The 14,548-nt window shown below is 42.2% G+C and overlaps 1 protein-coding gene across 5 annotated transcripts in view; it reads left to right on the top strand.

Moving 5' to 3' along the window:
* The window catches only part of Atp8a1 (ATPase phospholipid transporting 8A1), a 209,933-nt gene extending 195,468 nt beyond the window's left edge, over positions 1-14,465 (top strand). For all 5 annotated transcript variants that reach the window (XM_005359297.2, XM_026785120.1, XM_026785118.1 and 2 more), the window contains 4 exons: positions 2,687-2,775; positions 3,396-3,488; positions 8,622-8,713; positions 9,952-14,465. In XM_005359297.2, coding sequence (XP_005359354.1) covers positions 2,687-2,775; positions 3,396-3,488; positions 8,622-8,713; positions 9,952-10,049 — 372 coding nt within the window. In that variant the 3' untranslated portion in view covers positions 10,050-14,465. The remainder of the gene's footprint in view (positions 1-2,686; positions 2,776-3,395; positions 3,489-8,621; positions 8,714-9,951) is intronic.
* Positions 14,466-14,548: the final 83 nt, after the last annotated feature.

Here is a 14,548-nt window from a genome sequence, read left to right as displayed (position 1 = left end):
AAGCAGCAAATGTGAGTTTTCCTCTTTGTAAGGTTGACTGTGAAGAACTTGTGTGGGGTCCCCACCGTGGGTCAGAGATAAGTAGCCCTGCTCCTGGTCCTGCACCTCCAAATGCGCTTGTCGTCTTCTCAAATATTCTTCTGCATTTACATGAAAATTTCAGAGCACTTCCCCTGCCGGATTGTGTTTTCCATTAGAGGTAGGCCTGCTTTATTTTGAAGCCCTAGTGGTCCCTTCTGGAGCCTGTGACCTCTGCAGAGACAAGCAGTTACTTGTTCCCCAGGCCTAGCACAGGCAAGCCTGCAGTGTACCAACCACACAGCCCTAAGTGCACAGACACCCCTCCCCTCCACAAGCCCCTCTGGGAGCTGCTTTTGTGGCAGATTCTATTTGGTTTCACAGGATCTGGAAGAGGACAAGGGACACTTGGCACTGCCCCCCAATCTCCCACGTTCAGGACCATTTGCAAACCGCTCTCAGAGGGAGCCCCGGACCAACAACCCCTTAGCAGACGTCCCCATAAGCACCATTGTCTGCACGGGGCTTGCCTTTTCCCAGCTGACCTGCCTGAGAGGGGGGAGATGTGAAAAGTTAGAGACAAACTGGCTTCCACGGAGGGAGGGGAGCTTTCTTGTACAGAAAGGAAGGAAATACCTCTGTGGGATTTCATTTTTTTCCCCTCCTCTTCATCCAAAAAAAAAAAAAAAAATACAAAGAGACTCTCTGTCTTAAACGGGAACGTCGGCTTTAAATCTCTTAGGTTTGGATTAACGCTGCAAAAGGGAAAAAAAAATCTGACAGGCTTTCAGATATGACTCAGAAAAAGTTTTTCCCCTCAATTCATTTTGTTCATTTGTAAAGGCCAAGGCGGTATCTGAATAGTGGGCTGTAGCTGTCCCCTTGGTCATTAGCATGACAATGGGCAGAATTAGCAGCCTGCAGGATCCAGTTTTTCTTGTCCAGGGAGACGTTTAGCTCGAGGTTAATACAAGGTTTGCCAAAGGCAAGAGGGAGTCTTTCTTCTCTTGCCCTCAACGTTAAAATACATTAAAAGTAAGCCAGGGAGACAAGTTTTCCGTGATATACGTAGCACTCACCTTACCCTTTTCCCCAGAAAGCAGAAGATATGCGAGCGTTTTTGTTTTGTTGGTTTTGTTGTTTTGTTTTCTAACAGCTGTTACCTTGCTAGAAAGCAGCCTTGAATGGCAACAAAGACCCGTGAGTTGATAGACATTTCCTCTTACACAGTTACGGTTGGTTTTCACTATTGAGGATGTCAGCAAGCATGTCCCAGATCATGTTTTGCTTATTAAATAAAGTGACTTTTATGGGGACATTTTTCACTTGTCGGTGTCTGGGATATGGGTGCTGTTCCTCAGAACCCATGCGACAAATTCTATTTTCTGAGATTTTTTTTCTTATGATGGCATGTTTTTATTTTAATTTTATTGCCAAAAAGAAAACAGGAAAAACTCGGTGTGCTTGAGTGGCAGCCTGTGTGTTCATACAGGGAAAGCATGTGGGTTCTTTCCGGTGCCCCTTTGAGAGTCGGGACGAATACCGGGTCCGCACATGCTTTAAAACTGATCTTCCTCTATGATGAGAAGGGATTGACTGCAGCTATGCGTGATAATGAGTCTACGCGGAATTAAACTCAAGATCCTTTTTAATTCCTGAAACAATTCTGAATTCAAGATTTTGAAAAGAGAACCCTTTCTGATTGATTTGCAGAAGGGTGTAAGTATGCAGGGGCTAACTGACCACTGTGTACTGGAATTAGCATAGTGTATTTGGGAACCAAGTAGGTACTGCAGGCTTGACCTTGAGAACAAATCAACTCAAAGAGAAGCCAAAATGTGTCTGTTATTGTACAAAACTCATCTTTTTACACTCTTGGTGATCTAACTCTATGACAGTGATATTTACTTCAATCATGAACAGCTAATAGAATTTATTACTTTTTAAAAACTGCAGAACTAATTTGTTTATAGTCTGAAGGACCCTGATACTGAATTGGAGATTTAATACAATGGAATAGTTGAAAGTTAGTCTTAGTATACCTTTATTTGAATTCCACATACTAGATATTTGGTTTGACTTTAACAATCATAGATGTATACCGATTAAAATTTATTTGAATCGTTGAACAAAATTAAGATTATGTCTATTCAGTTGCACAAAATAATCAAGTTGTTACTTTCATAGATATCTTATTGTACCATAGTCATAATGTATCTGGATGATTGTAATGTCCTGCAGTATGATAAGTGTAAAGTTCATTTTCATGTGCCAGAATTATTGGATTTTGTTTCTAGATATGAATTATTTTATATGCCATATTATTTCACTTAAATCTTGAATATATTTTCTCGGAAAGATTGATAATGATGCCCATTACAAAAGGTCAAAATTTACACTTTATGTCATTGAGCACAATAATTTTGCAAAATTATATGTATATGAAAAGATTTGATGTGTGATCAGCTACTTGAGAGGAAAAGCTGGGGTGTAAATGCATGATAAATATGGCTTTTAACTCCAAATACCTTATGTTTGAGCTTGGAGCGTTGTTTTTCCCATTATAAAATGATATTTAAATTACCTTACTTAAATTATCTTAAGAAACTAAGTGTGAATGGTATACCCTTTGAGGGACGGAAGTGTCAACTGGTAATGTCCTCCACAGGCAGCCATGCTCTTCAGCTCCGGAGTCTTTTGGATGGGCTTGCTCTCCATCCCTGTGGCGTCCTTGCTTCTGGATGTGCTCTGCAAAGTGTAAGTGCTCATATATGGCTGTAGACACAAAACTGTGTGTGCACGGCACCCCTGACGTTTCTGTCGTTCTCAGACATGCAAAATCTGCAAAACAGGAGCCAGGGACTTTATTTATTTTAAAGAAGAAAGACGTGATTCAATAAGAAAACTAAATGAGCTGAAAAGGCCAAATGAGAAATAAAGTAGTTACTTCCACGTGGGCATTGCTGGATTGGAGAAGATTGTATCAGGGCACATGCCTTTAGAAACTCCCTGCGAGACTTCAAAATAGAAAATAAAAAGAGGTTTTTAGCTCTGAACATGTTTCTGGGGAGCTATGAAAGGAACAAAAACTATTTTTCATAATTGTTATGTTTTAAAATGCTGTCTTACCCTACAACATAGTTACTAAAGTTCATGATATATTTATTCAGTAACTATTTTAGTATTGTAGATCTCAACTAGTTTCTATGACTCCTGTCCCTATATTACCAAACAAAAGTGCCCTAGCTTTTTGGGTTTGTTGAAGTTCTGCTCACCCCTGGTTACTGCCGTGCTTGCCAAGGGCTCACAGTCAGCCACATGTCCACTTCTGTGAAGTCTTCGCAGGAGAATTGCCATGCAAATCTTTTCCCTTGCAGTATCAAGAGGACGGCTTTCAAAACGTTAGTGGATGAAGTTCAGGAGCTTGAGGCAAAATCTCAAGACCCCGGGGCAGTCGTACTTGGAAAAAGGTAAAGGGCAAATTGAGTATGTTCTTTCATAGAAGAAGTTTTACATTTTTCTCTTACTAGTGGCTAGAAATAAGCTGTGAGACTTGTATTTATCATTTAACTTGGTACTGGTGGTGTCACTGACAGGTTCTGGAATCCGGGAGTACGGATTCAAACCAGGTCTGCTGTTGCTAAGCAGTGAGCTGTCTTAGATGAGTTTCTTAATGCTCAATTTTTTTCATCAATAAAATGGTGCTCATATGCCCGATTTAAAGAGGTTGTAAGGATTGAATGAAATAACGGGAACGGGATGACATAGGCCTGTAATCACAGCATTTCGGGCGTTGAAGCAGCTGATCATAAGTTCCGGGCCAGCCTTAGCTGGTGATTAGGGAGAGCATGGTGGCTTCCTGCTGAGAAGCAGCTGAAGGAGGGGCAATGAGCTGTAGCAAGGACCACAACAGGACAGGAACGCTGTCCTACGAAACCAAACATTTGCACATAACATCTTAACATTTATCAAATCACCATAGCAAGAAAATGTGAATTCAGACACCAGAGGCAAGCGCTGGAAGATAGCTTAGCGGAGAAGAGAGTTCACTATGCGAGCATTAGGACCTGAGTTCAAGTCTCCAGCACCACATAAAAAGCTGGGTGTGGTCATCCATGCCTATAACCCCAGCACTTTGGAGGGGTGGAGGCCGAAGCTTGTTGGGGTTATCGGAGTCAGTCAGCCTATTTCCAAATTCAATGAAAGACCCTGTCTGTACGGAAGAAGGGGGAGAGTGACAATACCCAGACAACCAGTGATCTCATGCCCTTCACAGGGCATGAGTAGACACACCCCAAAAAAAGGGGGTGCGATAGGGATTATAGAGACTGTGGCCTCACTGGGGACAGAGACTCTTGGATGTCACTGGAGTATATGTGAAGCCATGTATATTATGTGCAGGTAAATAATGATGCTCACGGTTTGATATTCAGCTGTGATCATCAGCCAACAGAGCTGGTCCTTAACAAGTCTGGGCTCAGGATCTTCGTATCAGATATCACCAGTTTGTACATCGCCACTGTTTGTCCCTTGGTCTCAGCATATAGGAGAAATTAGGACATACGGTGGGTGTCGTGTCGGATGATTTGGTCGTGGAGGACCATGGTGGGGATTGCCCCCAATTTCTCAGTATTCTTTTCTTAATGGAAAGCAGTTTCAGGATTGTCTGAGAACCAACCAATGAAATTCTGTGTCCCAGTTTTTACTCCAGTCTTGATGTCAGTATGACAGCCCAGACTCTGAAAATAAAGAAGGATATAGAAAAGCCGTTCTGGGGCTAGGGAGATGCTGTGGAATCTCGAGGGCCTGAATTCAGAACTCTAGAACCCACAAAAAAAGAAAACATTTTCTCAAAAAAAAAAAAAAAAAAAAAAAAAAACCCAGGATGGTCGAGCATGCCTGTCACCACAGCCCTGTGAGGGCAAGAGACAGGCAGATCCCCGGAGCTCATCCGTGGAGTCAGACACTTGCCCAGCAGTGAGCTTCTGGCTCACTGACAGATCCTGTGTCAGGAAGGAAAGGGAGAGGATGGTCCAAAAAAAAAGACTCGCCTTCAGTGCCTCTGCGTTTGTGCACACATGTACACAACTGCACTAACAAATGATGTTCACCAAGAGTACAACACAACACGCACGCACGCAAGCACATGCTAATTTTATTTTCAATAAAGCCTAAAAATGGTTTTTTAAAGAAGAAGCTTTATTCAGCCTACTCATCACCAGGGTGAGAGAGATGGAGGAGATCCCCCCCTCCTAGATAGGCATCCTAATCTGTGGTTCATTCTCCCAGCAACACTGCTGTGCATTAACCCTTTTGTGGTTAAATGCCTGTTAACTTCCTGGGCATTTCCTACAGCGAGCCAATCAAAATAGTTTGCCAGCTGTGTGATTTAAAAAAAAAAACACTGCCCCAAATCAGCTTGTAGCAGAACGTGTTTATTTCAGGTTACAGGTTATCATCCATCACATAGGGAAGCCAGGGCTGGACCTGGCAACAGAAAATTGAACACAAAGACTGTGGAGGAATGCTACTTCCTTACTGATTGGCTTTCTTTGACTTGTTCAGCTGTTTTTCCTGCACAGTCCAGGCCCGCCAGCACAGGCCTATAGCCCACACTGGGCTGAGTGCTCCCACATTAATTAGCCGTCAAGATAATATCCCCACAGACTTGCCCGCAGGCCAGCCCACTGGAGCAGTTCCTCAATTGAGATTTGCTCTTCTTGGATATATCTAGGGTTATGTCAAGTTGATTAAAAAAAAAGCAACCACACCAAACCAACTCTTGCCACTTTACCACCCTTCAAAGGTGACCAGGATTCCTTTAAAATGCACATTCCTTGACTGTATATGAGTTTTAGCCAATAACATATTTTAGTGTTTCTAAAAGAAATACTATATTTAAATTCAGTATCTTTTCATTCACCTCCACTAAATACCTAAGTTACAACATTGTAATGAGTTGGAAATATAAAGCAACAGTGTTTAAATAGTAGTTACTGTGTGATTGCATTAAACAAACTTGGAATTTGCATATTTGGTATGTAAATAAGAGACCTACAGGATTAAGAGAACTACTACCTAAGAATTGTACTAGATGTGGTTTTAGTAAGGCTATATCTTGATCCTTTGCTCTCTCTCTCTTCTGCCATGCTGAGTTATCCAACCAAAAAAACTAAACTTTTAGTATACTTATTTGTTAACATGTTATCCACATATTTTATAATGGGACCTGATGGTAATCTTAGTCCCCCATAAACATGGATGACATAAAACTGCGTCAACTTTGAAATAATAAATTGTTTCCCATGGGTAGAAATAATAAATTGTTTCCCATGGGTAGAATAAGGCCAGGGAAATCCAACTCACCATCACTTCTAATTTGCTAAGCACCCTCCTGTAAATGGCATTTATATTCTGGAGGAGGCAGAAAACAGAGTCACCAAGGAAAGAGCAGAGCAACAAAAACCTATTTGTTTTCTTAGCAGTGAGGTAGGGTGGGGGCATGAGGACTTAAAACTCATGTATAGCGGCGGTTCTCTCCCACCGAGCCAAGGTTAAGTACAAACCAAGGCATCAAAAGTGAGTCTTACAAAGCACTTTTTCTAATAATCCCTGGCTTCTGGGGGACAGGAGTGAGAGGGACCAGCATTTGTTGAGTGCTTCCTAAGTGTCAATCACTATGCTGTCAAGCGGTTAGACCCTGCCTGCCTGTCTGCCAGAGAGTTATGTATTATCCTCCATTATAAGTGAGATACCCAGGAAGGTTTGTCTACAGTGGGCCAGTTAACAAGTAGCAGACTCAGAAAATCAAAGACGGACTCAGGAGTCTGTGCTCTTCCCTGATGGGTATGCTAGGTTTCCTGGAACGCCTCGGTGCTCAAGACATTTTAATAAGTAAATCGGGGGAAAGCATCGTCCTTTGTATTCCAGTTCCTGAAATACAGAACATAAAGTCCGTCCCTAGACTTCAGATTTTGGTTTTGTGATAGTAAAGTATGATGTATTTTGGAAGGCCAGCCTGAAACCTAAAAAAAAGTGGGGGGGGATTGGGGAAGAAGCTGCCCGAAAACTCCTCTGCCCTCCTCCAGCCTTCTAGAATCATTGCAGCTTCAAACAGCAGAGACTGCCAGGCACCCTGTCCATAGCACTCTGCTGACAGAATCAGATTGTCCCAAAGGAGTTACCCATCCTAGTGGCCTTCGGCTCTCAGGTCTGTGGTGTTAGAACATTTAAAGAGAAGGAGGACAGGGAAAGTGACTTCATAGAGATGAGCCTTTCTCCTTTGTGTGTGGCAAAACCAAGGTTTACAACTACCGCAGTGCCGGTCAAGCTTTCCATGAATATGTTTTCTTCTTTTAATGCAGCTAATTCCCAGTGACAATAAAATATGTCCATAAGCCCTAGTTAACATCCCTAGGCTTCAAAAACTATGTGAGAGATTAATACAAACGTCAACATTTCTAAATATTTTCCTTCTTCGATTTTTGCCTAAATGTCTGTGTAATTCATTTATACAATGAGAAGGATCTCTTTTGTGTATTGTGTATATGATAGAGATAATTCCATTGGGGGCTTTCAAAAAAATGGCAAAACACAGAACTAGTGTTATTTACAGCAACTTAACTAAAGCTGCATAGTAAGGAAAAAAAACGAGAATTTTTTTTTTCAGCCGATGTCCTTCCAGTTGTTAGCACACGCTTGCATGGCTGTTCCCTTCTGCAAAGACACCTTCTTTCCTCCCACGGTGACTGTTCTTTGCTGTCAAAGAACATTGAATAAATCAGTCACTAGAGAAAAAGCACAGTTGGTAAGAGGTGTGCAAGTGCGTCTCCAAATTGCTCAGATTCCCCCACCCAGCAAACGTTTGAATTCCTGTTGCATGAGGAGCTCCACTGTGCAGTGGAGGGGGAGATGTGCGATTTCTCACAGTGGGAGCCACACAAGTTCCACGATTGATTCTGCTGGAGACCTCTCTGTGGAGGTCAGGCTAAGCATTCGTGGACTTTTGTTTCCTTGTTGCTTTATCTAGAATAATTATTTTTTAAAAAAAACAATTCGTATTTTAAAATGAAATTGACATACTTAAACCAGATTAGAGTGGTAATAGAATTTTTCAATTAAAAGGGATACTATTTGCACTTTGTATTGTTTTCATTTTTTTTAGTATAACTAACACTATCATTTTATATCAGAATATGTCAAAGTGTAAGCAAGCTATGGTATGGGTAAGATCGCTGTATTTAAACTCCTAAAAGCTCTGTCCTGAGGATACTGAGTCAATCAAGGTTTTAGATGAGTTGGCAATGTTTTACTACTTATGTTGAATGGAGTCGGTATTTCATTTGATTTAGATATACTGGTGCTGGGTAAAGAAATCTTAGTTTTTCTAGATTATCATTAAAGATAAAACACCTCCCTAGCCGTGCAGGGAGTACTCACACTCTCATTTGTTATCTGGGAAAGTAGAATAAAAAAGAGTCAGATCGGACTGCCGGACTGCCGGCTCTCAGGCTTTTGTTCGTCTGGCTCCGCTGGTAGTCCTGCAGAGAGCCCGGCTCCCTGAGTTGACATTGTGTTTCACACATCCTGTGCCTGCTCCACAGCCTCACGGAGAGGGCCCAGCTGCTCAAGAATGTCTTTAAGAAGAACCACGTCAATCTGTACCGCTCTGAGTCCCTGCAACAGAACCTGCTCCGTGAGTATCAGAGTTTTGATTAAATTCTCTGTGCTCTGTGGATCCCAGGATTTATCAGAACGATGTGTTATCTTTCCACCATGTTTAACCACTTAGAATTAATGGTTTAAAATTTTTACAAGGTGGTGTATAAAAACAAACGGTTGGTTAACAAGCCCGTGGGCTACACCGTCTCGCGGTGAATGGCGGATTTTAAAATGCTCTCTCCACTCCTTGCAGCCTTAAATCTTGAAAAGAAACGGTGGGATAAATCTTAACTCTGAAAAGCTGCCTCTGCGTTGTTATCTTTTCTACTTGAATAACTTCACAAGAGTCCTTTCAGCTTTCAGGCAAGGCAAGGAAGCATATATTTTCCCCTTCAAAAATATTTATGCATATTTAGAGTTGGGAGAAGTTATTAGGTAGCTCACCCTCTTAACATTTCAAGGATCTGAAAGAGAACATAATACATACAGCCCTATAGTAAATTTGCTGGTGTCGGTAATATATCTTTTATTTTGTGTCTCCACGTGTAATCTATTTTCCTTTCTGCTCATGTATAGTGCTCTTGATCTTTATAAGGCAGGGGCCTTTTCCAAAGAAGTGATTCCCCCTAGGGATTATCTCCTATCCCCACACTCCCTCAGAGCATATAAACATCATGGAGAAACCAAAGAGAAAGTTACCCAAAGAAAGCAGGCCTCTCCTCCACCTCTGGCGATTCCGTGTGTTCGTCCCTTCTCCTACATTGGCATTAATTAAGAAATGATCGTACATCTATTTAGAGAGTCTAGGGTAGTGTTTTTACCTGTGTGCTCAATCATGGAAGAATAATTCAGTCAAGCTAATTAATACATTCCTCTGTTCGCCTATATATCCACTGAACCTCCTCTCACCTGGCACCTATCTGAAAATGTATCCAATGCCATGATTGGACTCTGAGCCCCTCCAGTCATGGAGAAGCAAAAATGAAGGGACTAGCCTTGCTGTGTGGGTCAGAGGGCTGAGGGAGATTGGACAGCCTTTGCCTAGCTGAGTGGGGAACAGAATTTAAGCACCACACTGGCAATCTCTGGTTCTCCCAACTCTCCCTTTTTGGCTGCTGATCCTTTGTCTTTTCCAGGTGTCAAAAATGAGTGCCCTTGCTTCTGAAGGTGGGAAATATGTGTCATTTAGCTAAGGCCGACCGCCAGCCCTCAGAATGAACGGTAATTTCCAGTGAGTTCATTAAGCGATGTCTGTTCTTTCGTTACTTACAGACGGCTATGCTTTCTCTCAAGATGAAAACGGCATCGTCTCCCAGTCGGAAGTGATTAGAGCCTACGATACCACGAAGCAGAGGCCCGATGAGTGGTGATAAGGAGGCCCCAGCAACAGGCTCTACTGTGTCTCCGAGGAGAGCTGTCACAATCTAAGGTCATCACTACAACCTGCTGACCAATCCTAGTCTGCTCCCCGGGGAGGAAAAGTGGATCTGAGCTCATCTCACAGCTGGACTTCATGGACACGCACTAGGCGACTCTAGCACCATGGCCCTCAGACCCCTCAGACATTCTCAAGTCCCCACTAAGGCTTTCTAAACTGGAAATGACCTTGTGTCTTTGCCTGAGGGCTTTCTCAAACCGGGGGAACAGGTCGGTGTTCACAAGCTGTCCCTCTGGGGCTGTAACTATCAGTTTCATTGGCTCAGCCAGCAGTCAATCAACCATTTAAAAAAAACAACTCTGAACCGGTGTTAAGGGGAGGTCTCTTGATACCCAGACTTCGATTTCAGGCTATGCTGAAACAAACCAGCATTCTTGATTCGCTCTTCTGAACACTTCTGAACCAGGCATTAAGTGTTTGTGTCAAAAAGTGTCTTGCTAAGTGTTTGCCAAAGACATTCGGTGTGTGTGTTTCTCACGCAGTAGTCAACTGCCCAGAAATCTAACAGGAAGTTTCCTCGCAGCATGTACGATCTGCATGCTTGACTTTTCAAATGTGAGCGCGACTTGCAAAAATTGAACATTTCCAGGCATTTGCTACTAAAATCTGTGATGTTGCACCTTCGGCCTTACAACTGCTTCTCTGTCAATTGTCTCTGTATTTGTTTCAGTTGGAGGGACCTATGTCCCTGTGACCCTTGTTACAACACTGGTATTTTTTTTTTAAACTGTATTGTCTGTCATTTCTGATGAACTTTAGACTCCTTTAGATGTTCCTAAAAATCTGGCTTCCGCTGTGTGTTGAATGATTTCACTTCGTCTTCAATTTTTTTCCCCCTCCTAAGAAAATTATGCTTACGTGTTTCTGTGGGATTTCCCAAGCTTCTGTTTCGACGTCTGGAATAATCCAGCTGATGATGCATGGGCTTCTTGTCATGTGCGTAAGGCTCGGCTTTCGTCCTGTGTTCTGTTTGTCCTCACCGTGTGTTCCCACTGGAGATGGGATGTGTGACAGAGTTGGTGTGACCGTAACTACCCATATGCTTAAGCCTGAAAATTATTTCGCAGTTCACTGGGCCAGCAATTCCCAAAGTGAGTCACGCTCCGCTTATTGACACGAGACAGATAAGTAGCGCATTTGCCTGGTGTTAAGGAAACACCTATTCTACTCCGGGAAACCGTCCAGTCGGTGACTACTTCTCACCGTGAACAGGGCTTGCTGGTGCACTTTCAAATAGATGTCCATGCTCATTTGTCTTGGCATTTCCATGAAATCTCCTGACAAATGCCTATTTTGCTACCAACAATAAAAGGTGAAGGGGCTGTTTAAAAACCACACCCAGTTTTCTACAGTTTTTACAGTATTTTTTTCATCTTCAGAGATATAAAGGGAGTTCTAGTTTTCAGATACACTTCAGAGATCGAAACAAACTCTTCTGCCTTTTATTCAAAAGCCTGTTTGCCTTTAAGTGGGTTACCAGCAAAATAGAGACTTTGAAACGTGTACGAGGACTGGCTCTGAGGAGAGGGATTCTCCGAATTACCCCCCCTTCCACACCTCCATTTACCTTATTTTCCCCCTTTTTCTCAGTCTGGATTTAAAATCAGGCTGTTTCTTCCTCCTCTAAATGTGTAGCTAGTTACCAATGTGTCTCCGCATTCCCTACAAATGAGAGGTTCTAAGCATTCACATAATTCTAAAGGGAGTGGAGTGGACATACCACATCTCCAACCCGGCCTGTTGGAGCTGAGATTAAGCAACCCATGAATCAAAACGCCTAGCAGAACTGCACCCGTAGAACTGTTCACCTTGTAAAGCTGTAGACTTTAACCTTCTACCAACTAAATCTGGCGAGTGGGTTTTCCTCAGCCTCCTAGTGGTGACAGTTGAGGTCACACCACAGACATGAGTGGCTACCCAGGGATGGCTTCTGTCTCCAGATTCCTCCCATCAGCACATTGTGGGTGAGAATGCAGTGGTCTGACACCCGCGTGGAAATCGAAAGTCTTCTTTTTAATCTTGTATCACGAATTATTTTGATGGGACTCCTCCACATGAGATTCTTCGTGGTTAATCATTACACAACATTTCCTGAAATGAAACTCTGTATTCCCTTTCATTCCCGCATCCTGTGTTTAAACAATGGACATCAAGTCAGTCTCCCTGTCCCTTAGGCTGGGGAGAGCAGGGGAGCAACAGCTTGAAACAGAGAGTTGCTGATGCAGTGAGTTTATAGAGACTTGATACTCTGGAGTTTCTAACCATTGTTAGGTGGGAGAAAAGTTCATGGTTTTACTGGGATTTAAAAGACTGCATTCAAAGTGACTTTAAACCTATGTTTGCTCAAAGAAACAATATGTAACTCCACCTTAAAAAGTCCTCTTTAGGGGCTTTAGTAAATGCTGACATGACTGCTTTGTAATGTTTACAATCCAGAAAAGACTATTTATAGCAGAAAAGCCTCATTACTTTAGCATCGAAAAGCTGGGAGTTTCTTCATTGCTTCTGGAATAGACCCAGGAATATATAGCATGGGTTCTCTATGTGCTAGATATACATGGAAAAATGCATTGGTGCCTCGTACCCTGAGAGATGCTATACTGTAGAAGGTATTGGCGGGAAAGCAGTGTTCTCAGGAACGTGGGAAATTTGAACCTGGTAAGTGTGCTTCTTGGCTGGCACTCCCCTCAGCGCTCCACCTGCATCGACAGCAAAGAGAACTTGCTGGAAAGTTCACAGGCAGATGAAGGGATACTGCCAGCTAAGGGAGCCATGCATTGTGTTGTCATCGAAGAGAATCAGTAGTCAGGCTTTTCCTTCCCAACAAGCAGAACGAATTCTCAAAACAACCAGCATGTCATCCCCACATCTAATTATATTTTCTGATTTTTCAATTCAGTATCCCAGAGGGCTGGGATGATACTCACAGGTTAATTTGTGCTACACTCAGTGCCACGCTCATACGCTGTCATTGAAAAACACCCTCTCAGAAAAGGAATGCTAGCCAGAGAGCAATAGAGAGGGACATCCTCTTAGGACAGCTTGGAGCTATCGCAACGCTACCTGCTCGTCTTGTGGCAGGTTTTTTGATGGCTCCAGGTCTTAAAAGTGTTTCATGGAATGAATCTTTAGTCTAATAAGTAAACTACAAAATTCATCAAGAAAACATCTCACTCACGCATACTGTGGTGACCACGTACGTGGAATTCCTTCTGTCCGTTGCTTACAGTAACCCCATGTGACCCCGTGCCTCAGAAATGCTTTTTAATGATGAGTATTTCTGGACGGCCTCTTAAACATACCACAGCCTGGTGTTTCTCAGATTAAAATAAAGCACTTGTGAAACTCAGTTAGACTTTGCTGTGTTTTACTTAATCCTCAACAGCTATTAAGGTGGAATGTAAGTTAAATTTTGAAGAAAAGGAAATAAATGCTTTCCATGTCTCTTATTGATTTTTTTTTCTGTAAAACAACAGGGTGTTTAAGTTTTTGTTTCTGTGTGTGTTTGTTTTGTTTAGTTTTTGATAGGTTTGTGGTTTGCATGACTTAATATTTAAAGTGATCCAGGCAAATGCATGGCTTTTGTAAAAAAAAAAAAAATCTCGATATTTATTTCTGTCTTATAAAACTTTATCATGGCCTAACTAGAATTTAATAGTCAATGGATAAATTAATTGGTCCTCCACACAACTTTTTTTTTTTTTTTTACTAAATGGGTTATTTTACAAGCTTCAACAAATTCAACGGAATCTTTTTATTTAATTGGATCTTCTGTTTGGCTTGCCTCTAAGAACTTTTCTTTAGAAAGTTCATGAAACTTCTCAGCAAATGAATCTTCCCTAAATAGGAAGAAAGCTGGATTGCATATGTACTGATTCTGACTTAGAAGCAGCTTGCCACGGGTAAGTTCGCTGCGGCAAAGCTGTGGACAGAGTATTGTTTTTATTCCCAGTCACAGACTAGAAGCCATAACTGCAGTGAGCACCACTTGTTGGCCTCTTCCGGCTTCAGTTTTCACTTCCCCAAGTGGGTCGCGTTAAAGTTAGAAGGCAGCTGTGAGAGGTTACACCGATGCTCAGCTCTGTGGGAAAGCCATTCCTGCCGAAACTGCTGTAGAGGTTGTGGCGCTGCGTGATGTGGGGAGTGTCGAATCTGTGCTTAGAGTGGTTCTCTCAGGTTTGTGTACCTTAGTGTTTATAAATAGTTAACTACCGTTGAGTAAACTCCGTTTCTATGCACTGTTCCGTGTCATTGGCCTTTTGTGTGCATGTTTTAAACTGCAAATTTTAAACATTTGTCCTCTAATTGTTATTAAAAACAAAATAAACGTTACCATTACATAAAGGCACTGGCTGAAGTTTTCATTGCTGCTTTTAGAAATTACGTCTTTTTGTAAAGCAGTCCAGTCTGAGACAGTGCGGCCACCTGATA

This window comes from Microtus ochrogaster, linkage group LG1 (assembly GCF_000317375.1).
Source record: "Microtus ochrogaster isolate Prairie Vole_2 linkage group LG1, MicOch1.0, whole genome shotgun sequence".
NCBI classification, from domain to species: domain Eukaryota; kingdom Metazoa; phylum Chordata; class Mammalia; order Rodentia; family Cricetidae; genus Microtus; species Microtus ochrogaster.
This window is presented reverse-complemented; position numbering and strand designations above follow the sequence as displayed.